We start from the raw sequence: 24,186 nt of genomic DNA, 5'->3' as shown, positions 1-24,186 counted from the left end.
CATGTCCTGTTTCCTGCAGAGAGCAGCCCTTGACTCTGGTTTCTGAGCACCTTCCTATGGCAGTTTGCAGTACCTGGTTCCTATGGAAAAGATCCTGTATCTTGTTACTGCTCACGTTAGCAACTCCCCATCACTAGTGAATATCAGGCACCTGTGTTCTGCTGTGGACGCACAAGCTTCTCTAATTACACCTTGGTAACTTCGGGCAGGTGTCTAAACCTGTGCCTCGGTTTCCTCATCTGTAGGTTGGGAATATGATTATAATGAGATTAAATAAACTAATACATCTAAAGCACTTACAAGAGTGCCTGGTACTTAATAAGCACCTATCCATTAAGTATGTGTTAGAGAGAAAGCAGACAAAAAACAGAAAAGTACATGGTGGGAGTTGGGAGATCGGGGTGAGGAGGGGCTGTTGATGTTCACGTATCTCTACTGAATTCTGTTGATAGCTGTGTTATTTTCTTGAACTAGTTATATATGAGTTGGTTTCCTTGTCTGCAAAATGCTAATGAAAATATTATACATTCTTGATTCTAAGTATTGTTGTTTACAAATCTTTTACATTTAAATTCTGAAATGATTTGGCAAATGTGGTTAACAACTGATGCCTCCCTAGAAGCGGTCATTAAATTCATGCAGGAATTGCTGTTCCTGAATTTATGATAATATTTACCCAACAAGGTTGCTGCAGAGATTTAATAAGAGAATGTATGTGAAAAATGCTTTGTAACGTGTAAAATGGGCTTCCCAGGTGGCTCTAGTGGTAAAGGACCTGCCTGCCATTGCAGGAGATGTAAGAGATGTGGGTTCAATCCCAGGGTCAGAAGATCCCCCGGAGAAGAGCATGGCTACCCACTCCAGTATTCATGCCTGGAGTATCCCATGGACAGAGCAGCCTGGCAGGCTATGGTTCACTGGGTCACAAAGAGTCAGACACAACTGAAGTGACTTAGCGCGCGCGCACACACACACACACACACACACACACACACGGTGTAAAACATTATTCACAGATGTGAGATAATGTTCTCAAAAGTGGAAGTGTAATAACTTTGTATAGAACAGGACGTGTCATAAAGCACTTTGTGAACTGTTAGGTGTATATCTTAAGGAGTGTATATGGGCCAGTTTTAGCTAGGTATTTTCCCCCATGATGCTGATGCTGGGAAAGACCCTGATGCTGAGAAAGATTGAAGGCAGGAGGAGAAGGGGATGACAGAGGATGAGATTGTTGGATAGCATCACTGACTCAATGGACATGAGTGTGAGCAAGTTCCGGGAGTTGGTGATGGACAGGGAAGCCTGGCGTGCTGCAGTCTGTGGGGTCGCAAAGAGTTGGACACAGCTCAGCGACTGAACTGAACTTCCCCCCATGAAGTTACTGTTGTTTTGCTTCTCTTGAGCAGTGGTAGGGCACTAAAGTGATTTTATTTTTCTAACTGATTTTCTTATCTCACCTCTTCTAGCAGGAGCGGGGCAAGTGTTAATTGGCTGAGCTTTAGTTTTCTCATCTCTGATGAACTTAGCTGTAAGTCTTTCAGGCTTAACCATTCCATGGGGCAGTAGTGTACTGTCTTGACTTTTAGTCCAAACTGTGCTCCTGACTGTGGACCCTGGACAAATCTGTGCCTCAGTTTCCCCATCTATAAAACTGAGTTAGTTTACATTTTAACAGCCCTTCTAGCTTTGTTCTTCCAGCATCCCTAGGATTACATAGCTGGGTCCCTGCGTTTCTCACTGAGGTCTGTGACGCGTACCTGGTGACACGGGGGTCAGGTGTGCTGCTACTATTCTAATTGCCTGTGTCTGTCCTCTAGGGAACATCCCTGGCTCGGCCGTGCTGGTGTTTGACATCCACGTGATTGACTTTCACAACCCGTCAGACTCCATCAGCATCACCTCCCACTACAAGCCCCCTGATTGCTCAGTGCTGAGTAAGAAAGGGGATTACCTCAAGTATCACTACAATGCCTCACTTCTGGACGGGACCCTGCTGGATTCCACGTAAGGGCAGCAGGGATTGGGGGGGTGTGAGCCTGGCAGATAACAGTCGGTATTCCCGTGGCCCCCCTTTTCTTGTCCCGATACTCATCGAGGGCTTTTGCTTCCATGCCTTTGCACTGTGTATCTTAAGTGTACGTCACTACTCCGGTACCTTGTTCTAAGAGTTCCCTCTGAACGGTCTCATCTTGTCCCCTTGAAACTGTCTGAAAAGGTCTCGTAACTACTGTCTTTAAAAATTAACCCACAGATAAAATCCAAGCTCCAGAGTCTCTCTGGAGGCACGTGAGGCTCTCTTGTCGCTCCATTCTGCCTCAGCAGTCTCATCTTCTGCTGAGGTCCGTCTTCCGCCGCCCAGGGGTGCCGTGTGCCGTGGTGCAGGATGTGCACCGCGTTCATCCTTCCTTCTGGCGAACCTCTGCCCTGGTCTCAGTGCCTTCCCTTTTCGCAAGGTCTTTGCCTAGTTCCTAGGAAGAATCAACTGTTCTCACTTCTGTAGTCTCATAATGTTTTATGTATTACCTGCCTTTTAGTTGGGGGCTTCCCAGGTGGCTCAGTGGTAAAGAATTCGCCTGCCAATGCATGAGACACAGGAGACGTGGCTTTGATCCCTGGGTCAGGAAGATCCCCTGGAGGAGGAAATGGCAATGCACTCCAGTATTCTCACCTGGGAAATCCCATGGACAGAGGAGCCTGGTGGGCTACAGTCCATGGAGTCACTAGAGTCGGACACGACTGAGAGATTGAGCTGCACACACACCTTGTAGCTGTTTTTGTTTCTATCACTGTTGCTGGTCTGAACACCTTAGATACTCAACATGTTTATTCATCTTTTTACTCCTTACACTTAGCCCAGAACAGAACGCAAAGGAAGTATTTTATAAATGTTAATTGAGATGAATCTAAAACCATATTACTAGGAATCAACAGTGTATACTAGTATCATGCAGGTAAAAGGAGCTTTGCTCCTTATGTATCTGAATCTTTAGATTGTCTTTGGAAGTGAAAGTCGCTCAGTCATGTCCAACTCTGCGACCCCATGGACTGTAGCCTGCCAGACTCCTCTGTCCATGGAATTCTCCAGGCTAGAATACTGGAGGAGGTAGCTGTTCCCTTCTCCAGGGGATCTTCCCAACCCAGGGATTGAACCCAGGTCTCCTGCATTACAGGCGGATTCTTTACCATCTGAGCCAAGGTAATATGTTATTCTCTTTGGGAAGGAAACATTTTCAGCCTTTCTTTGTGTCTCCATATAAGTACATCCATTTTTGTACTGAGCCTGGCTTAGAATCCTAAGTTTAGTCTTAAGGAGAAAGAACAGCTTCATATAAATATGTGCTACTGCATTTATTCTAGATGGAGAGGGTCTTATCTCCTTCTTACCCATCCCTTTGTCTTCTAGCCTCAGGTGACAGAGTGTGGCCAGGTGTGGATAGCTTGAGGGACATACTGCTCAGAGCATTCTCTCTGGTGCTTTGAGACCTAAAGCATTTAATGTATTTCATCAGATCTAAAATGTGTTGGTTGTTAGAAGCATCATTTTATGTATCTCAAGAAACTAAGAACGCTGTCAAAAAATAACAACATGATGTCTGTTGTAAGATGTATCCCAAATCAAGAAGAAATTAAAATGTGAAAAAATGTGCATTACAGAATCAATGAAATATGCTCTAGCTCCTGGTGCCCAGATTTACAGGAGAATCTAGCTTACAACAAACTTCACTGCACTAATGATTAGAAACTTGTGGAGGACAGTGGGGAAGAAGCATGGCTTGCATTTGTTCTGGGCTCAGTGAGCTTGTGCATGGGAAAACAAGGTTAGGACAGCCTGTAAGGCTGATGGCCAGCTGTCATTGCTGGGGCTGACATTCCTATTCTTGTTGGTCCTCCTACAGCTTTGGAAAGGGGAAGTGGGGGTGGGAAATGAACAAAGGAATTTCTTTGGTGGATCAGGATATGCATCTCTTGTGGGGTGGGGGAATCCGATTTCCTGCTTCTGAGGCCTGTTTGGCGGATGCACAATATTCTTACAGAGCATGCAGGAGCCACGTGACACTCCTTCCTCTTCCCAGAGACTCCATCCTGAACCACGAGAGTCATTTGTGTCACGTGTACATTGACACGAAAGAGCAGTGTCTGGGCGGCCCTGCGGGTTCTCTCCTGGGTGGAAGTTTCAGAGTACCAGGGTCATGGGAAGTGCGGCAGGAGAAGGCTTACCTGTGTGTGTGAGGAGCTTCTTCTGGAGGATGGGGTCTGGCCTCACCCCAAGCCCATGTGGGCTCTATTAACAGCTTGGCAGGTGCGGCTGTTGTTGCTCATTGATCGCGACTGGGAGAGTCTGTGATGGAAGGGAGAGAGGGGAACGTGGGTGGAGAGCCAGAGAGGGCTGCCTGTAGGCAGGAAGCAGGAAGCTTGCGGCGAATGGGAAGCCGGGAATACACAGAAGGAATGAGGAGAATGTCTGAGACAGAAACTGGCAAATCAAAAATAAAAGGATGACTTGAGGGAAAAGAATGAGCTGGGTTTTCAGAGATGACATGTAAAAACAAGTTTCTTATTTAGAGGGTTTTCTTCATGTGTGTTGAAACTGGCCTCAGAAAAGAATAAACACTTGTTATTTGATAACTCAATGAGTTCTTGGATATTCTGTAAGATTTTGAAACCCAACTGTCCCATGGGAAGTTGTCCAGGGTCCCTGGAGAGAGGCAGTGTGAGCGCCTCTGTGCTGCTGACAAAGGAGGGTTGTGTTGGGGTAGGGCAGAGGACGAGCCCTCCCTCAGGCCTGGGGCCAAGGCGTCCAGTGTTCTGGAACTGGCTTTGTTTCCCTTTCACCCCAGGTGGGACAGATGCCAATGCTGTTTTGGCCCTTCGCCTGCAGGAGGCTAGGAAGCGTGAGAAGGGGAGGTGACCAAAGGGGTGGTACCTTCCTTGTCACCACCTGGTGATGGATATCAAGGGGGCACCAAGATAGCCAGGAGATGTTTCTTTGGATTTGAAGAATATTCCCATTGTTTGCTTTTAGGAAGTGATAGGAATGCATCAATTTGAAAATAGATTTACTTTCGGTACTGATTGAGGTGACTTTTATTTGGATTCTCTTGGGATTTTGGGCATCAAGGCTCATTAAAAGCATGGCCCAAGTTAACTGTTATTATTCTGGAGTCATAGAGTGTTACAGGCACAAGCATGTCGCACTCTCAAGGCTGTCCATTTATTGAGCTCCTGATGCTTGCTGTCCTCCGTGCCAAGCATATTATTTGCTATTTAGAATATCCTGTGCAATAGCTGTTATTATCTCTATTTTATAGATGAGGAAACTGTAAAACTATATTTCTGTCAAATTAAGCGGCAGAACCAGGATTCAGACTCAGGTCTTGCTGAATGCAAATCTGGGTCTTAACTACATTACATATTTTTAAAATTTTCATGAAAATTTCTGACTAAAATTTCAGAACACTGACTAAAACTGAGTGACTTAGCAGGTATTTACGCATATCCCACTTGTTTTGCCAAATGTTCTGTAAGGTCTTTTATAACAAGAGGATTCATTGCAATATGCCCAAAACTCTCAACCAGTTCCTTAGTCGTCCCTTGATTTTCACCTTGAAACTTGGTGATTACAGGCTGGTTGTTTTGCAGACTGTCCCTCAGTGTGGGTTTGTGTCCTTATGATTCCACAGGAGTTCTGTATCTTTGGCAGAAAGATCACAGAAGTGACATGTTCTCAGGAAGACATGCTCAAGTACCAGTGGGTTGATGGCCTAACCAGAGATTCTTCTGTTTCATTTTCAGGTGGAATTTAGGCAAAACGTATAACATCGTTTTAGGATTTGGACAGGTCGTGTTGGGAATGGATATGGGTCTCAGAGAGATGTGCGTTGGAGAGAAGCGGACTGTGATCATTCCGCCCCACCTGGGCTACGGCGAGGCTGGCGTGGGTGAGTCTGTAGTAGAAAAGGCATCTGGGACATGGTCATTGTTTGTATTTTGTGCTTTTTGATGTTCTAACACAATATGCTTCTTCCATTTAAAACCCCAACCCAGAAAAGCTGTGGTTTTTATTCAAGTCTTTAGCACTTTAATTTCAAAACCCCATGAATTTGGTGTGAGTGCCATGTTAATGGGATTAAGCAGGGGTTTCTGTGGGAGAAAAAAAAACAAAAAACCCTTGACTCTTCAAACTCACGTGTGGGAAATGTCACTGAAAGGGCTTCCCAGATGAGCTCGGCGCTTCCTTGGGAAACTGTTTCCTGGGACAGTGGACTGCTATCTAAGAAGCTATCTAAGAAGATTTCCTTGTGGAAAAGATTGGTGTCAAGTTCTGGAAATACTGGTGGTATTTGCCCTCACAGCTGTTATGGTTTGATTCATGATTTTGGCCAAAATGAACCCTCCTCATGGGGTTTGGCGGGAACCCCTTCTTTTTCAGTTCTTGTACTTTTGCTGTTTGGAGATGGAGTAGATGGGAAGTGCTAATTTACAGAAGTGATAGGCACTTTGGATTGATTTTTTTCAAAATTTTTAAATAATTGGAGAAGATATACTCTATGCTATTTTCCCCAATCTGAGAAAAAACACTTAAAAAAAATGTATCCTGTAAGATTATACTCCCATGACATATAATTAATTACAATATATAATTTAAAATAATACACATTACATTTATTATAGTCACATACTTCTAAGTTATTTTGGGCCCATACTATATATACTGTTCTAGAATTTGTGTTTACAAATCACATTATGGCTCATGATTTTAAGGCATAATGTATTATTCTTAAAGTTCTGTGGTTAAAGTTATTCAAAAGTTGTACCATTGTAGTCTCTGCTGGTTGCTTTTAAACTTCTTTTCACCAAGACACAGTAAGAATTACATTTTATCTCCCAATTAGTGTTATGCATAAGCATACAATTTATACCTCGTATATGTATACATATGGGCTTCCCTGGTGGCTCAGTGGTAAAGAACCTGCCAGCCAATGCAGCAGCTGAGGGTTTCATCCCTGCTCCGGGAAGATCCTCTGGAGAAAGGAAAGGCAAACCACTCCAGTATTCTTTCCTAGAGAACCCCACGGATACAAGAGTCTGGTGGGCTACAGTCCATGGGGTCACAAAGAGTTGGACATGACTTAGTGACTGAGCAACAACAATAATACGTATAGATTTAGTTTTATATGATTAAAACTAAGTTCCATAAAATAGTATCTATCCTTTTTATGTATAATGTACTCTGATTTTATTCTCTCACTAATTTAAAAAAAGTTGGTCTCATTCTTTAAATTGATTTGAGACTCACTACCGACAGTTTGGAAAAACCACTTGCTGAGGCTGAACTTTTTGCTGTCCCAAGAGATTCCTCCATCCATGAGGCAGCCAGAGCCTGGGTGTTGGGGCGGGGGGCAGAGGGGCATGCTCGCTGCCTTGTTGTTAATGCCACCTCCACCCCTGTCCTGTGGCAGATGGAGAAGTGCCCGGCAGTGCCGTGCTGGTGTTTGACATCGAGCTGCTGGAGCTCGTGGCTGGCCTGCCAGAGGGGTACATGTTCGTATGGAACGGTGAGGTGTCAGCCAACCTCTTTGAAGAGATCGACAAGGATGGTGATGGAGAAGTCCTCCTGGAAGAGGTAACTGACCTTGTTGAATACAAGTGGGGCCCAAGGAGCTCAGGGAAGCTCCCTGGGCTGGGGCACCTATCCTGAATGTGAACCCACTCAGAGTGAGGATACCGATGCTTGCTCCTTGTGATCTGTAAACTGCATGCTCGTGTGTCAGGCGCTTGCACACACACACACTAAGTCCTCTAAGTCGAAGCTCACAGTTCCTCTTTGAAGAAACTGAGGCCCTGAGAGGTTCAGGGGTTGATTCCACGGCTCACGGATCTGGACTCAGTTCTTCGTTCCTGGGTGCTCACTGCGGCCTGCATGGTTCTAAGTGTTTTTCACATATATTATCTTGCTTAGCCCTCATGACAGCCAGGTAATCACCCCTATTTTTCAGAAGAAAACAGCTGTGCACAGAGAAGGTAAATGGCTTGCCCAAGTTTGTACAGCCATCCAGTGGTTTGTAGATGTCTTGATCGTCTAGATCCTGTGTTGTTTCTCCTGAATGAGACACCCTTTGTGGAGCTGGGCAAGAGAGTCTTTGTCTTGTCGCAGCTCTGGGGAGTTTCAGGTCTCTGCCTGTTCCCATCTCCTTGTTCAAGGATGTGGCTCCAGCCTTCTCCCCTTCTCTCTTTTATCATCCACATTTTCCCAACTTCTGGACTATTCCCATTAGCTTAAGAGCATGCTGCTGTTTTTCCTTATTAATGCATCTTCCCATTTCTTTTATTTTTTTTGCTTTCTTTACAGCAGAAGCCTCAAGAGTTGTCTGTCCTTCCTGCCTCCAGTTCCTTTCCTCCTAATCTCTTTTACACCCAGTCCTGTTGGGTTTTTATCCTCCACGCCACTGAACTTGGTTTCTTGCTCAGGCACTGAACCCAATGGTCAGTTCGCAAGCTTGCTTTAGCACAGCTGTTTGCTTTTTGAGACACCTTCTTTTCCTGGCTTCCACCTCACAGTTTCCCCAGGTTCCTTCTGCCTCACTGGTAGCTGCTTCTCCCAGGGCTTTTCAGAGTGGAGGGCCCCAGGCTAAGTCCTGAACTTTGCTCTCCTCCCCCTTGACATCATCCCTTGGTGACCCCCTCCCATCCTAAGGCTTTATCGTCTTCATTCTGATGGCTTCTAGATTGGCAGCTCCGGGCCTGTCTTCTGTCCTCTTCACACTAAGGTATCAGCTGCCCACTTGACATCGTCATTCACTGAACCCCCAATATCCCCACAAAAACTTGCTTCACCCAAAGCCTTTCCCATCTCATTCGATGACAGCACTTCCCTTCCAGTTGCTCAGGTGAGAGCACCCAGTCATCTCTCCTCTTCCTCTCACAGGCTAGATTAAATCCATCAGGAAATTATTCTAGCTCTTTCTTGAAAATATACCCAGAACTTGACCACTTCTCACCACCTCCGCTCCACAGCACCTCAATCCAGTGTCCATCACCTCCCACTTGGACCTCTGCAGAGGTCTTCCTGCTCACACCCTTGCCCCTCACAGCAGCCAGAGTGGTCCTTCTAAAATGTAAGTTGGAACAGGGCCCGCTTCATCTCAGAACTCTGCAGAAGCCTCCCATCAGGCAGCATCCCGCAGGCCCCAAACCCTTGTAGTTGTCCAGCCTGGAGACTGCAGAAAGAGCCTGGAGATGGTGACAGAGACATCAACAACTTATTGAACAGGGATCTTCCATGTCTGCAGCAAAGGTCCTGGAGTGTCACCCCCACAGTATATGGCAGATAGGACATAGCAGGAACCTTTACTACCCGGGGGAGAAGGCTGCTGCTGCTGCTAAGTCGCTGCAGTCGTGTCCGACTCTGTGCGACCCCAGAGACAGCAGCCCACCAGGCTCCTCGTCCCTGGGATTCTCCAGGCAAGAACACTGGGGTGGGTTGCCATTTCCTTCTCCAATGCATGAAAGTGAAAAGTGAAAGGGAAGTCGCTCAGTCATGTCTGACGCTCAGCGACCCCATGGACTGCAGCCTACCAGGCTCCTCTGTCCATGGGATTTTCCAGGCAAGAGTACTGGAGTGGGGTGTCATTGCCTTCTCCGGGAGGTGAAGGAGGCTACCATTAATAGGGGAATTAATGTCAGGTTGGCTCATCAGTTACCAAGGAAACCAGCAGCTAGGACACAACCCTCACAGGCCCTCAGGTTAAGACCATCATGAGGGCAGATATTTCCCTTTAATAAACTAGCAGGTGGAGCTGTTTTGGCATAAAGAGGAGAGCAATCACTAGCTGGGGCAGGGTTTCTTGTGAGTAGGGTGTAGGTGAAGCAAGGGCTGGCCGAGCAGTAAGAGAACAGCTGTATTTGTTGGCCTAATCATACATGCCTTTATATTCAAAGTCTTTGCAGTGGCCCCCAAGGGCCCCACAAAGCCCTCTACCACCTGCTCGCTGTGCCCTCCTTCCATCGACTCTCCCTTTGCTGTGCTGTAAACACACTGGGCATGTGTCCACCCGGGGCCTTTGCACCGGCTGTTCTCTGCTCAGCAGACATTTCCCCTAGGTAACTGCTAGGCTTGTTCCCTCACTTCCTTTAAGCCTCGATACACACTTCTCTTTAGCACTGTGCATTTACCCTGACCACCGAATTGATACTTAAACCAATTCCCCTGGCTGTACTCTTGATCTTCCTGACTTGGCTGACTCTTTCCTTTCTCTGGAGCATTTTATTTTCTAACTTAATATGTAGTTTACTTACCTTTTAAATGTTCCTTTTTTAGTGTTTGCAAAATATTCTAAATGTTCCTTTTTAATAGTGTATCTTTTCCACTAGTGTATGCTAGAATTACAAGAGCAGGATGTTTTGTTTATTGATGAATCTTTAGGCTCTAGAATGCTGCTCAGCATACAGTAGACAGTAAGGTTTTATTGTATGAATGAATGAATTTTCAGAGGCAAGGATGATTAGGGGATCAGTCATAGGTGGAAAACTAAGTGTTGATTTAGGGAAACAGGATAGTTCCAGTGACTGCTAGGTACTGGCTGCCTGGAACCTAAGCACTCCTATAGTCATTTTGTCCAAGGTTTTTAACCTGCATCCAGAGGTTAAAGCCATCCCCGGTGGCTCAGAGGTGAAGAATCTGCTTGCAGTGCAGGTGATGCAGGAGATACGGGTTCTACCTCTGGGTCAGGAAGATCCCCTGGAGGAGGGCATGGCAACCCACTCCAGTATTCTTGCCTAGAGAATCCCATGGACAGAGGAGCCTGGTGGGCTACAGTCCATGGGGTCACAGAATTGGACACAACTGAAGCGACTGAGCACGAGTGCTGGAGGAAAAAAATCTAGATCGTATAGCTCAGAAGATTTTGTCTGTTGTGCTGGCTCAGACTCAAATTCCAACCCCACTGTCCCAGGACCGCCTTGTTCAGGCTCCAGCTTGGTGTCTTCGGCTACCCTGTCTCATGGTCTGTACTGCCTCTTTCTCTCCAGTTCTCAGAGTACATTCATGCCCAGGTGGCATCTGGAAAAGGGAAACTCGCTCCTGGATTCGATGCTGAGATGATCGTGAAGAATATGTTCACCAACCAGGACCGAAATGGAGATGGGAAGGTCACGGCTGAGGAATTTAAACTCAAAGACCAGGAGACAAAACACGATGAACTCTAAACCTGCCATGAGCCACTCGCGTGATACCAAGCCCCTGTTGTGGCAGAATGTGCACTGAGGGTGCGCGGGTCTCTCAGAAGGGGATGGTCAGCAAGTAGTCGACGGATCACATAGCTCCTGGGACATACATCGGGGTGGGTTGATATTCATGGTGAGAATTTTAGGCTGATGCCAGTGACACTACATAGAATCAGTGCGGGGGCCTTCGCATGGGTGGTGTAGAATAGTCAAAGTGCTGCATTGTCAGCTATTGTTTTGTGAGCCTTCTGGGTGGGTGGCTTTGTTATTAAAGGAAAACAGCATCATACAGAAGTTGTAATCATCTTGGAGGGAACAGAGGAAAATGTGTCTGGGATATCTACATAAAGAGGATTAAAAATGTTAACTTGCTGGTGTTTTCAAAGTGTTCTCCAGGTGGCTAGAAAAGAGAGGGCAGGTCCCAGCAGCATTCCCAGACAGCCCCAGGAAACTTCTTAGCAGCCTATACAAGACCTGGTAATGCCCAGTCTCCACCACGCCTACACACACACACACACACACTTGGTAATTCCCAGTCTCCACCACGCCTAAACACACACACACACACCTGGTAATTCCCAGTCTCCACGATGCCTACACACACACACAGCTGGTAATGCCCTGTCTCCACCATGCCTACACACACACACACACACACACACACACACACACACACACACACACACACACACACACACACACACACACACACACTTTTCTGGTTAATCACATCCCACCTTGTCCTTCTATTGGCCAGGTAACTTGGAGGTTACAAAGAAAATCAGTGGACCAGACATAAGGCATGTTGTGCCATGAGCAGAGAAATTGATTCTGCATTTGTCACGTAAGATTGTCTGCTTTACTCTTTCTTATTCTCATCACTCTATCCCATAGCACCCTCTCTTCCCGCCCTGAATCCTTCGATCAGATAGATACAAGTAGGGCTGATGGCTCAGCCACACTCGAGTTATCTCACTGTAGCCAAGACAGAAATGTCATCCCAACAGGTGAGCATAAACGAAGTGATGTGTTTCTGTCACCCCTCTGTCCCGGAGAAGGAAGTGCCCTAAGGCCTGGGGCCGCTCTGTGTGGGACACTGTGCCTGCTGACCTGTCATGTTATGCAGTAACCACCTTGCTGCCTATGTCCCCTCATGGTGGTGGCACTCACCCTGAAGTAACCAATGATTTTCCTTTTGAAGCGACTTTGTTTGACTAATTTAAACTATTTTGTACTGATGTAGCCCTGAGATAGTTCCTGAAAATGCTGTGCACTCATTCAGTGGAACAAATGTTGGAAAATGAATTTTTCATATATAAAATATTGAATTATCAGGTTTTGTGTTTTATTTGAAGGTCCATTTCTCCCATAAGAATACGCCATGCCCCCAGAATCCCCTTGGTTAAAAACCCAGCAGGAGTGAGTTGAAAGAAGTGGAAGATCGCTGTACAGTAGAAAGGGGGTGTATCTGTCAGGGTCTTGGCTGGAAACATACACTCAAGTGGGACGTCTGAAGAGAAGTGAATGAAAAGACTCTTTACACGAGTGTGGTGGGGTTGGGGCGGGGCGGTGCAGTCAGGATGCCAAGGTACCCATGACTGCTGTTGGGTGTCAAGAGTGGGAAGCCGATCTAATGCTGGGACTGAAGGGTCAGGGGGAGCCTGGGCGGGGCTGCCTGGTAGGAGTGGGTGGAGGGACACAGCCACCCCCCAGAACTGTGGCTGGCAGTGGGCAGAGTGGTGAGAGAGGAAACACTCATCTTCTCCGTCCTGCTCCCATCAGCTGAAGCCAATCTGAAGCCAGAGGGCAAGGAGCTCCGGGGCTGGTGTTCTGATTTACTCTTAAAAAAAAAATATTTGGCTGCATCAGGTCTTAGTGGCAGCCCACGGCCTCTCTAGTTATGGCACACAATTCAGTTGCTCTGTGGCATGTGGGGTCTTAGTTCCCCGACTAGGGATCAAACCTGTGTCCCCTGCATTGCATGGTAGACTTGCAACTACTGGACCACCAGGGAAGGCCCTGGTTTACTCTTTGCAGAGGCAGCTTCAGGGATTCTGTGTGCTTTTGGGAGGGGAAAGAGGTGCCCATGGCCTTCCCGGCCACCGCCGCCATCGTCACTAATGTTCCTTAACCCTCCTCTGTGGAGCACACAGTCACGCAGCTTTTTCATTTAACAGAATTCCTTGAGTGCACTAGATAGGTTAATGATCTGTTGAATTGCCCTTTGGAATGCATTTGATTTGTAACATCTTTATACTCACATGTTCATGGAGATGAATATCTTGTGCTTATTCTCTACCCTAGATCTCTAGCTGGTCCTGTTTGAATTTCTTCACTGGCTATTTTCTACAGTAGCAGGTTGGCTGAATAAAAAATAAGTTTCTCTGGGGAATTTAAGGACTGTGAGCCTTAGAGCTTCAAGAATGGAAGGAAACTTTAGCTGGTATTTGTTTTTGTGTTTAAACTGCCTGCCTGACTGCTGACCTGAAACACTGGTCTTTTCTGGCCTTTAGATTCAGACTGAAATACTGGCTCTTCTTGGGTCTTTGTCTTATTGGCTTTTACTTTTTAGCTTTATTGAGGTGTAATTTAAAAAACTGTTTAAGACATTTCAACGGTTTGTGATGATTTGACATAAATATACATTGTGAAAGGATTCCCATCAACTTAAATTAACATATACATCACATTTTTTTAGAGAACATTTAACTTCTACTGTCAGCAAATTTCAACTATATGATAGTGCTATCAACTATAGTCACCATGATATACACTGGATTCACAGACCTTATTTATCTTACAGTTGAAAGTTTGTATCCTTTTATTTCCCCCACCCCCTAGGCCCTGGTAATCACCTTTTCTCCCCTCTGACTTCAACTTTTTTATTTTTTTGTATCTACATATATAAATGATACCATGCAGTATTTAGCTTTCTAAATCTAGCTTATTGAGTGCCGCCTGGCACTTCCATTCTTTCCATTGCTAACGGAACATACGTCATTTTGTCAGGGAAGTTGGCCTGACTGCAAAATTATATGTAAGCACTTTAATATCAGGTTTCTAGGAACAGAGTGGCTTTCTTTGAAGCCTTCTTCTCTTCTCTTGGATCTCTGAAGTCTTTTTTATAAAATAAGAATGCTACTCCCAATTATTTACTCCTGTTTTTGGATATTATCAAAATAGTGTTTGATACTGTGTGGTCATCCTTCATGTTGGAATTTCAGTAGTTTAGGGGAGTTTCTGGAGAAGGCAATGGCACCCCACTCCAGTACTCTTGCCTGGAAAATCCCATGGACGGAGGAGCCTGGTAGGCTGCAGTCCATGGGGTCGCTGAGGGTCGGACACGACTGAGCGACTTCACTTTCACTTTTCATTTTCATGCATTGGAGAAGGAAATGGCAACCCACTCCAGTGTTCTTGCCTGGAGAATTCCCAGGGATGGAGGAGCCTAGTGGGCTGCCGTCTCTGGGGTCGCACAGAGTCGGACAGGACTGAAGCGACTTAGCAGCAGCAGGGGAGTTCCTTGCAGCTTACAGTGGCCCTATTTAAATATCATTTAAATGCAGATAAGATTTACAGTACTCAAATTTTCTTCTCTGAGTTCTAGTCCACTTACGGTATCATCTGTACATTTCATAGGCATCCCAAACTCAGTGTGTCCAAAATAGAGTGTATATTCCCACTCCCTTCCCAGCACCGTCCATCCAAGCCAGTGCTCCTCTCTCACCCTACACATTTAATCCCACAGCAAGTCTTGACATTTCTAAATTGGTAGTGGCTAGAAGAAGCTGTAGAGACTGTTCTTGTGGCTTTTATTTTAAAGGGAGGTGACTGACTGAGCAGTGACAAGAAAGCAGGTCAGAACTTTAGTATTCCTTACACTTACACCACAGTGTGCTTGTTTGTGGACGCATATTATAAACTCCTTTGGAAAATAGCCAATATGGCAAGCTCTAATAGCAAACACAGGAGTAAGGAGCTATCATTTGATAAGGGAGTCCCAATTTTTTCTATGTGAAAAAGTCCTCCAGGTAATTGACACCCCACCCTGCCTCCATGCCATGGGCTTCCCAGATGGCACTAGTGGTAAAGAACCTGCCTGCCAATGCAGGAGACAAAGAGACTGGGATTCAATCCCTGGGCGGGGAAGATCCCCTGGAGGAGGGCATGGTAACCCACTGCAGTATTCTTGCGTGGAGAATCTCATGGACAAAGGAACCTGGTGGGCTACTGTCCATGGAGTCATGGAGTAGGACACGACTGAAGCGATTTAGCATGTACACACATGCCATGCTATCTGCTTTAAAGCAAGAAGCTTGGTGTTGAGTTACATTCTGGAAATACCTAAGTGGGGACCGTCTACTTTCTGCCACTGTGTGCTTTGTTTCATTGTTTATTATAAAAAAGAGAAGCAGTGATGGAGAATACAGATGGGATGCAGGAAAAAGGTTTGCATCACAAGACCTTGCCTCTCTACCATGTATGACTGGACTAGACATTACTGCCCATACTGGATATCAGAACCAGCTGGACATGCTTTGTCTGTATCATGGCTCAGATGCTAAGAACACCAACTAGTTGCTCACAGACTGCAGTTCAAGGGCTAGGGTCAGGATCAAATTTATCACAATGGCAAGACTTAGCCTTGTGTAAACCAATTACAGGGCAGCCAAAATTTGGAATGGAAAGTCAGGCTGCAGAGAAGCATACTGGTTCCTAATGCTGAAGTACGCTATTTTAGTCACCATGAGACCCAGCGACATTTTTTCTGCCTATGGCTGTTTGTGAAACACTGAGACGTACAATAAAGTACCTCTTTTACTAATATTTTCACAGGGGGAAAACAATTTTCCCAGGCCCCACTATTTTCTGAAGGGCAAATTAAATTTTCTCTGTAAAAATCTTTTTTATTCTTATAGTGTATAAATCTGAAATAAGTAGGCACTATGACAAAGATATCAGGATTCATATATCACACATATATGCAAGAAAATCATGGCAGGCTTTGCTAATGAATAATAATAGTCTTGACAGAATTACAAAGGTTTTTCATTTCATGTTTATCGTCAGTGCTTTGATATAGAACATTCTGTAATAATTAGTGACATGTCGATACCAATGGATATTTTTCAAACATCAAGTACCAATATTTTTTGGTAAATACTGATTTTTACCAAACAAAAGAACTAAACATAAGTTTTAGGAGATGATTAATACCATCAGCGTAATTCACCCAAATTATAAAAATGACAACACTTAAAATCATGCACATTATTTCATCATTTCATAAAACTTTTAAAACTTCTACAAACTTTCCCAATATAAAAAGATTCCTCGAAAATGTCATAATAACATTAAGCTACAAAAGTCATTCTGGAAATTTAGGGAGTTATTTTTCCAATTTTAGCTCTAAGAATTTTTTAAAATCTGTTAAAAAATATATAGTGAGGAGTGTGTTGAGAGAGGTGGAGAAATAGGAACTTCCAGTTGATGGATTCAACAAATCTGAAAATACTTCAGTAATACAGAGGAAAAACTTCAGGAGCAAGAATATATTATAAATAAAAAAAGTCTTTTAGCCAGATGAACAGATGAGCAGCTCTTTCATCAATTGCACCCACGGGCGAGAGGTCTTCTTGAAGAATGGTTGTTTATAGAATCTTCTGTAAGATAGAGTTGGCTACATCCAGTGATTCATCTTTTACTAGAACAATATCATAAGAGTCCATGTACTTTTCTAAAAGCTCATCCACCTAATCAACAATCAAAAAAAAAGTCACAAAAATTAACATGCAGGGAGGAGAAGTAAATAATCTCAGTATAAATCTCACTATTTACATTACATCTTTTGGGTAAAATGTAGTAACTTAATTTGTTTTCGTAAAAGCTTTGATATGAATACTTTAAAAGTTTTTTTTAATTCATTGACACAGAAAGTTTCTAAACTTTGGTTTTTCTTCCAAAATAATTTCTCTCTAGCCCAATGGTTCTCAACTGGGAAGACAGTGCCCAAGGAATATTTGGCAATATCTAGAGACATTTTTGATTCTTCTGATTAGGGAATGATACCAGTTTCCAGTGGGGAAAGGCCAGAGATGCCTCACTGAGAAGGTATACTCTCCCTCCCCACCAAAACCTACAGCATGCGTATGTGCACGTCAAGTCCTTTAATCATCATCAAAGTGAAGGGATAAAGAGCAACTGAAATGTCTTTAAAATAACTACTTTCTCAGGTACCTGTGGTAACAACTTTCTACAAGTTTCATCCTAAATTTTTTTTTCTTAAAATTAAATGACAGATCTGTATACTTACTCTATCATTTAGATACCCAATTTTCAGGATGTGTTCCACATTGGCTACTCCATCTGCCATTTTTAAGTCCCCTTGGGAGTCTCCCAGGAGAATTATGTTGCTATTGTTTTTTAGTTGATTGAAATATTCTGTATTCTTCAAGGAACCATCATGTTTGTTAAACACATGAATTAGTTCTCCTTTAAATCCTTTGAGCAGCCCCTGTGAAAAATATAAATCCTTTTAATAGGTTCTGCAAATTCTACTTTTTGTATTTTCACATTCATGATAGGTAAAAAGGGCTCTGAGAAGTTAGTGACTTTCTAGAGACCACTTCACATGTTAAACACAATGTGCTGAAAACCCAGTTTTTACTTTTCATTTGTTTCCAACCTAAACAGTTTCATCTTAAGTTTATCATAATATATTGTCTTTCTTAGAACTCATTCAATAACATCAGTTCTAATTCACTTTTTATCTATCTATAGATGTTAAATGTTCAGAATTGCTGCATTAAATTTAAAGAAGTTTTACTACTTCTTAGATTGCAGCTTCAGGAACAAAGTTTAAGAAGGGTATATTACTTTAAAACATGGACACAGACATACCCGTGGAGAGATAAGTCCCATAGAAGGCCCACCAAGTTGGCCTAATTTAACAAATATATAATACACTAAAGAGTAAATTAAAATATATTTACATGATTAAAATATTTTCTGATATTAAAATTATAAGAATGATTTGATATTCTTACATTGTCATCAAAATCCATGAAGTTGGACACCACTTTGACATTTGGGTAATATACACCAGCTTGACGGATAACTTCCTCTAGCACATCACCAATACCAGCCGAAAATATGAACACAGGAATACCGTATTGTTGCAGCTTATCAAAGAAATTCTCATATCCTTCCCTGTAAGATGGAGGTGGGAACTGAGTGTTAAAAAGCAAGATATATCTCCTTTTCACCTAGATGTTAAAAAAGTGAAATAGTTCTACTTGGTTCTATGGCTCATTTATATTCTCATTTCAAAATACTACCCAAGAGGGCTGTTATTGATGTCTATGATGATACTAATACAAGTTTTTCAATCTGGTTAACTTTTTATCCTACTTTCAGTAAATTCTAAGTACAAATTAGATGATTTTAGACTTACTTGGAATATGGACATAAATCTACAGTTCACTATGTATACCATTTAACAGCAAATAGATGAACCACACCTTGAAAAACCCACAAATGGTGAGCTAGAAGAGCTCCTGCTTGCCATCTTGTTCATCTATTCTCTATCATAGGAAAAGCAGAGCGGCAGGAACTCAGCTGTATTCTCTTTACATCTGGCATCTCTCTTACCTAAGATCTGGCAGCTACAGGTAATGTCTTGATCTTAAAATCAAAACTTATTTCACTCTTAATGGACTATAGAATTAAGTTGCCTACAAAGGAATACTTACTAGCTGTCCTCACACTCTTTATGACAATTTAATGCTTTCCTCCTTAGAAGCAGATCACCTTAAAATGTAGTATCATAAAAAAAAAAAAAAGCATCATCATATTTGCCTATCAAGTTGAAAAATTTAAGAGGTGGTCAAGAGTACTGAAATTAACTTAAAAATGTTTATATAATTCATGATTACAAATGTTTTTATTATCTGCTAAAACATATTCACCCTTCCTGGAAATAGTAGTTTTCAAGGGAGTCTGAGAATTCAGAAAACAGATCATGTAACAGCAACAATTATAAGTTTAAAATCCTTTTCAAGTTGATTTATAAACCTTCCTTTCATAATCATGTCTTTCAAAAGTATTTTGATAAAACATTTCAAAAGGATCATGGTTTCATAAATTTTTAGCCTTGAAATGATCTGTTATTCTAAATTCTTTATCTCACCAAGTGGCATATTTTGGATATGTTTTTATACATAACATTGTTATAGATTGCCTTAATTAAAAAACACATGTGAATAAATATATGACAGTAGTTCAAGTCTGTAGACAATTAACAACAAAACATCTAAGAAACTTACTTGAGCATAATGTCAGATTCTTCCACAATTTCTTTAAGTTTGGCTTTTGGTAAAGCCTGTTCAACAAGCAAACTATGTGATTTAGTATACCTGGAAAGTATAAAGAGAATGTCAAATTATCAAAGAAAAGGAGAATATCAATTAAGGCAAAGTAAGACTATTATTGGATCATGGAAAAAGCAAGAGAGTTCCAGAAAAACATCTATTTCTGCTTTATTGACTATGCCAAAGCCTTGGACTGTGTGGATCACAATAAACTGTGGAAAATTCTGAAAGAGATGGGAATACCAGACCACCTGACCTGCCTCTTGAGAAACCTATGCAGGTCAGGAAGCAACAGTTAGAACTGGACATGGAACAACAGACTGGTTCCTAATAGGAAAAGGAGTACGTCAAGGCTGTATATTGTCACCCTGCTTATTTAACTTATATGCAGAGTACATCATGAGAAACACTGGGCTAGAAGAAGCACAAGTTGGAATCAAGATTGCCAGGAGAAATATCAGTAACCACAGATATGCAGATGATACCACCCTTATAGCAGAAAGTGAAGAACTAAAAAGCCTCTTGATGAAAGTGAAAAAGGAGAGTGAAAAAGTTGGCTTAAAGCTCAACATTCAGAAAACTAAGATCATGGCATCCGGTCCCATCACTTCATGGCAAATAGATGGGGAAACAGTGGCTGACTTTATTTTTGGGGGCTCCAAAATCACTGCAGATGGTGATTGCAGCCAGGAAATTAAAAGACACTTACTCCTTGGAAGGAAAGTTATGACCAACCTAGACAGCATATTAAAAAGCAGAGATATTACTTTGTCAACAAAGGTCCATCTAGTCAAGGCTATGGTTTTCCCAGTGGTCATGTATGGATGTGAGAGTTGGACTATAAGGAAAGCTGAGCACCGAAGAATTGATGCTTTTGAACTGTGGTGTTGGAGAAGACTCCTGAGAGTTCCTTGGACTGCAAGGAGATACAACCAGTCCATCCTAAAGGAGATCAGTCCTGGGTGTTCATTGGAAGGACTGATGTTGAAGATGAAACTCCATTACTTTGGCCACCTGATGCGAAGAGCTGATTCATCTGAAAATACCCTGATGCTGGGAAGGGTTGAGGGCAGGAGAAAAAGGGGACGACAGAGGATAAGATGGCTGAATGGCATCACCAACTCAACGGACATGAGTTTGGGTAAACTCCAGGAGTTGGTGATGGACAGGGAGGCCTGGCATGCTACGGTTCATGGGGTTGCAAAGAGTGGGACACGACTGAGCGACTGAACTGAACTGAACACTATTATCTTTATTAAAAATGTTCTTCTGCATGAGAAAATAAGTACTTCATTCATTGTAATTTTGAAGTTAAATTTTAGAGATTTAAGTTCATCACTGAATGTATACCCCATGTGTCTCAAAATGTGATACGCATGTTCTTATCATATTTCCCAGTTCTCAAACTCTGGTTTAGTTTTAATGTTAATTAGATAATGAAAGGATACTAGTTGTAAATCTTTCTTTAGTCTACAGAGAAGAACTGAATTGAAGCTAGGAAGGCATAATCACTTCTCTGACAGCAGTAAGAATGAATAGCAAAGCCATTTTTTCCCACCTGTTTGTAATCTAAATTTTCATGAGTAGCCTAAATTGCCTAGTGAGAAAGAGAAAATTCTTGCTATGGAAAGTTTTATATATGGGTGCTCTGTAATTACATAAAACCACCTATAATTACAGCATCTCAGTATAATAAGCCTTCAGAAGCTCTATAGCTGATATCTAAAAATCCATCTATAATATTCCTAGGTGACCTTCTTCCCTGCATCAGCTCCCATCTTTTTAGTGAGCTCATTCTCCCAAGGAAGCTTATACCATTGCTAGAAAAGTCTAATTGCGGAACAGTCCTTTCTTTTATCATGTTGAAATAAGTTGGTATAAGCCTTCCAAGTCTAGATTCAATTCCTTTTATGGACAGGTAAGTAAAGTAAATCTAATCTCTTTTCAGTGCTTCATACCATAGACACTGATTAAGTGTGCAAGGTATTCAGGTTAGGTAACGGGATTATGAAGACCAGTAACATCATTCCTGTTCTCTTAAGACTCCAAAACCATAAGTTGTTGCCTCTGAAATCAAAGCATCATCTCTATTCCTTGAAATCTTCCTCAAATTCCTGTGATTGTCTTAGTGGACTCCTATGACACAGACTAAGTTTGTCAACATTTCTTTAAATAGCATTCTCCCTGGACTCAACACACTGCTTTCGCTGTAATTTGCTTGGAATGCTGCAATTTCAATTAATGTGACCAACATCAGAAGCACATTTCTCAGTAACTATGTCATCTGCTGGCTTCAACTGAGTTCAGAGTTAACTTAAATCCTAATTCTTTTTCTTTGCACATTCAGCCACATATACTTAAAAAAAATTGTTTTTAATTTAAGGCTTGAGGGTATGACTTTAAATTTATTCTCACTGATCTTCATCTTAAAACAAATTCTAGATTGCTGCAGTGATTAGAGAATCAGAGTTCATGCTGTCATATTTAATCACTGCTCTAACTCACTGGCTAATTTATGAATCTATTTATGTACAGTACAGGGGAAAAATAAACCATTAGTTGTAACTGTAATGTTATTTTATATTTTTAACCCTCCCATCACCCAATGCACACTTACCATTCTACTATATAAGGGTACTTCTCTTCTATAGTAAGAAGAGGATCAACTTCAATAGCATAATATTTTTCCTTTAGTTGCAGTAACTAGAAATAAGTAAATAATTTAATCATTAAGATTACAGAGTTGTCATTAAGCTGCTTAGTCTAATAGAAAACAAAGCAATGTAAACAAATGTTTTCCACACGCTGCTTTATATGGTGAAGATCATGCCTAGCCAATGCATATGTCCGCTGAAGTGATCTCTGTTGATCTTAGTTTACATGTAACTAAATGGCACCCTACTCCAGTACTCTTGCCTGGAAAATCCCATGGACAGAGGAGCGTGGTACGCTGCAGTCCATGGGGTCGCAAAGAGTCAGACACAACTGAGCAACTTCACTTTCGCTTTCAAACATATCTACAAGAAGTTACCTTACTTTCAGGTCAGTAATTCAGTGACCTGAAATAATCAAATTATCACTACAAAAAAATCTTTTGTTCTCTTATGAAGGTATTAAATTTGATTCATATTTGGAGTCTTGTTAAAATAGACATAGGCAGAAACCTACTCAAGGAAAACAGAGAACTGAGGCAGTTTCCTATCAATTTAAGGGAACAAAATACATAAAACCACAGTACTTTTTTCTTTTTTTGCTTGCAAGGCTTGTGGATCTTAGTTCCCTGACCAGGGACTAAACCTCTGCTCCTTCCATTGGAAACACAGAATCCTAACCATTGGATCACCAGGGAGTTTCCATCACAATATTTTTGTTTTAATTCTGCAGTAATGTAAGGACATCAGACTATTTTGGTAATCAGTTTAAAAGTTTCTCATGAAAGTTTTATTATTAAAAAGTTATTACTTTTTTTTGTTAAAATAAGTTGGGAGCATATAATCCATACAATAAGCCTAAGATCTATTGAGTGTTTACTCTGTGCCAGATATGGCTATAAGAACTTTTGCATCTATTCTTGTTTGTGTCAATGAACCTGAAAAAATTCTCAGCAAAAAGGTAATGACGTCTTTGAGTAACCCTGGATTACAGTTAGTCTTTACCTTTTCTCGACATTCATCTGTGATTAGCTTACAGTTGTCAATGACATCTAAAGAAAGAAAGCAAACTAGGCATTAAAAAAATACTCTGAACTATATGCAATATCCAGGGATAAACCATAATGGAAAATAATACTAAAAAGAATATATATATGTGTATAACTGAGTACTTTGCTGTGGAGGAGAAATTAACATAACACTGTAAATCAACTGTACTTCAATTAAAAGATAAAAAAAGAAAAGAAATACTCTGACTGATGCTACCAGTAATATAAATAACTTACTATTGTTAAATGCCCGGTCAAGAAGCATGATCATTACAACTTCTGGTCTTAGTGTTATAATCCACATGGCATTCCCAGAAAATCTAATGATTTTAAAAGCTAAAGCTTAGATCTAAAGCTTTTTCCTGACATTTGGGATTACTTAGAAATTTCCCAGAGAAAAATTATTGGGCCAAAGGGTGTAATTTTTAGTGGTTTTTAAAATAAATTTATCAATGATTTCTCAAATTACACATGTTCCAACAGTAAGTAAGAGAAGGCTAATATCTCTGGTTGTCAGGTTGAGGAGTATTATTTTAAAAATTCACTTCCAAGTTTGGAAAACAAAAAAGGTATATTATTCCAGCAACACATTTTAAGTTGCTGTTTATTTAGTAACTCACTCTTTTACTTATCAATGACACAAAAATTTAATAACATTCCTAGAAAACACAAAGTATTTGATAAATCTGTTTCTTTAGGCTATTTCAAAGTTTAAATTCATTTAAATATTTCCTGAATAAATAGACCACATTTGGAGAGAAAATTTCAGAAGTCTTCATTCCTCTTGCAACCAAAACTGTACAGGAAAATAGCCATTTATGTAACATGGGGAAAACAAATCCTCAAAATATAATAAAAAAAGAAGACCCCCTCTCACTTTCAATGTCCATA

General features: G+C 41.8%; 2 protein-coding genes across 6 annotated transcripts in view; one reads left to right on the top strand and one right to left on the bottom strand.

The window, feature by feature from the left end:
- The window catches only part of FKBP9 (FKBP prolyl isomerase 9), a 43,447-nt gene extending 30,887 nt beyond the window's left edge, over positions 1 to 12,560 (top strand). The window contains exons 7-10 of the mRNA XM_019958791.2: positions 1,821 to 2,007; positions 5,797 to 5,942; positions 7,464 to 7,627; positions 11,032 to 12,560. Coding sequence (XP_019814350.1) covers positions 1,821 to 2,007; positions 5,797 to 5,942; positions 7,464 to 7,627; positions 11,032 to 11,208 — 674 coding nt within the window. The 3' untranslated portion in view covers positions 11,209 to 12,560. The remainder of the gene's footprint in view (positions 1 to 1,820; positions 2,008 to 5,796; positions 5,943 to 7,463; positions 7,628 to 11,031) is intronic.
- Positions 12,561 to 16,262: 3,702 nt separating this feature from the next.
- NT5C3A (5'-nucleotidase, cytosolic IIIA) overlaps positions 16,263 to 24,186 on the bottom strand; it is a 39,049-nt gene continuing 31,125 nt past the window's right edge. For all 5 annotated transcript variants that reach the window (XM_019958788.2, XM_019958790.2, XM_070787859.1 and 2 more), the window contains 6 exons: positions 23,252 to 23,298; positions 22,213 to 22,298; positions 19,551 to 19,640; positions 18,273 to 18,435; positions 17,540 to 17,740; positions 16,263 to 16,979 (listed from right to left, as the gene is read on the bottom strand). In XM_019958788.2, coding sequence (XP_019814347.1) covers positions 16,878 to 16,979; positions 17,540 to 17,740; positions 18,273 to 18,435; positions 19,551 to 19,640; positions 22,213 to 22,298; positions 23,252 to 23,298 — 689 coding nt within the window. In that variant the 3' untranslated portion in view covers positions 16,263 to 16,877. The remainder of the gene's footprint in view (positions 16,980 to 17,539; positions 17,741 to 18,272; positions 18,436 to 19,550; positions 19,641 to 22,212; positions 22,299 to 23,251; positions 23,299 to 24,186) is intronic.

The sequence above is a fragment of the Bos indicus genome, chromosome 4, assembly GCF_029378745.1.
Source record: "Bos indicus isolate NIAB-ARS_2022 breed Sahiwal x Tharparkar chromosome 4, NIAB-ARS_B.indTharparkar_mat_pri_1.0, whole genome shotgun sequence".
Taxonomy (NCBI): Eukaryota; Metazoa; Chordata; class Mammalia; order Artiodactyla; family Bovidae; genus Bos; species Bos indicus.
This window is presented reverse-complemented; position numbering and strand designations above follow the sequence as displayed.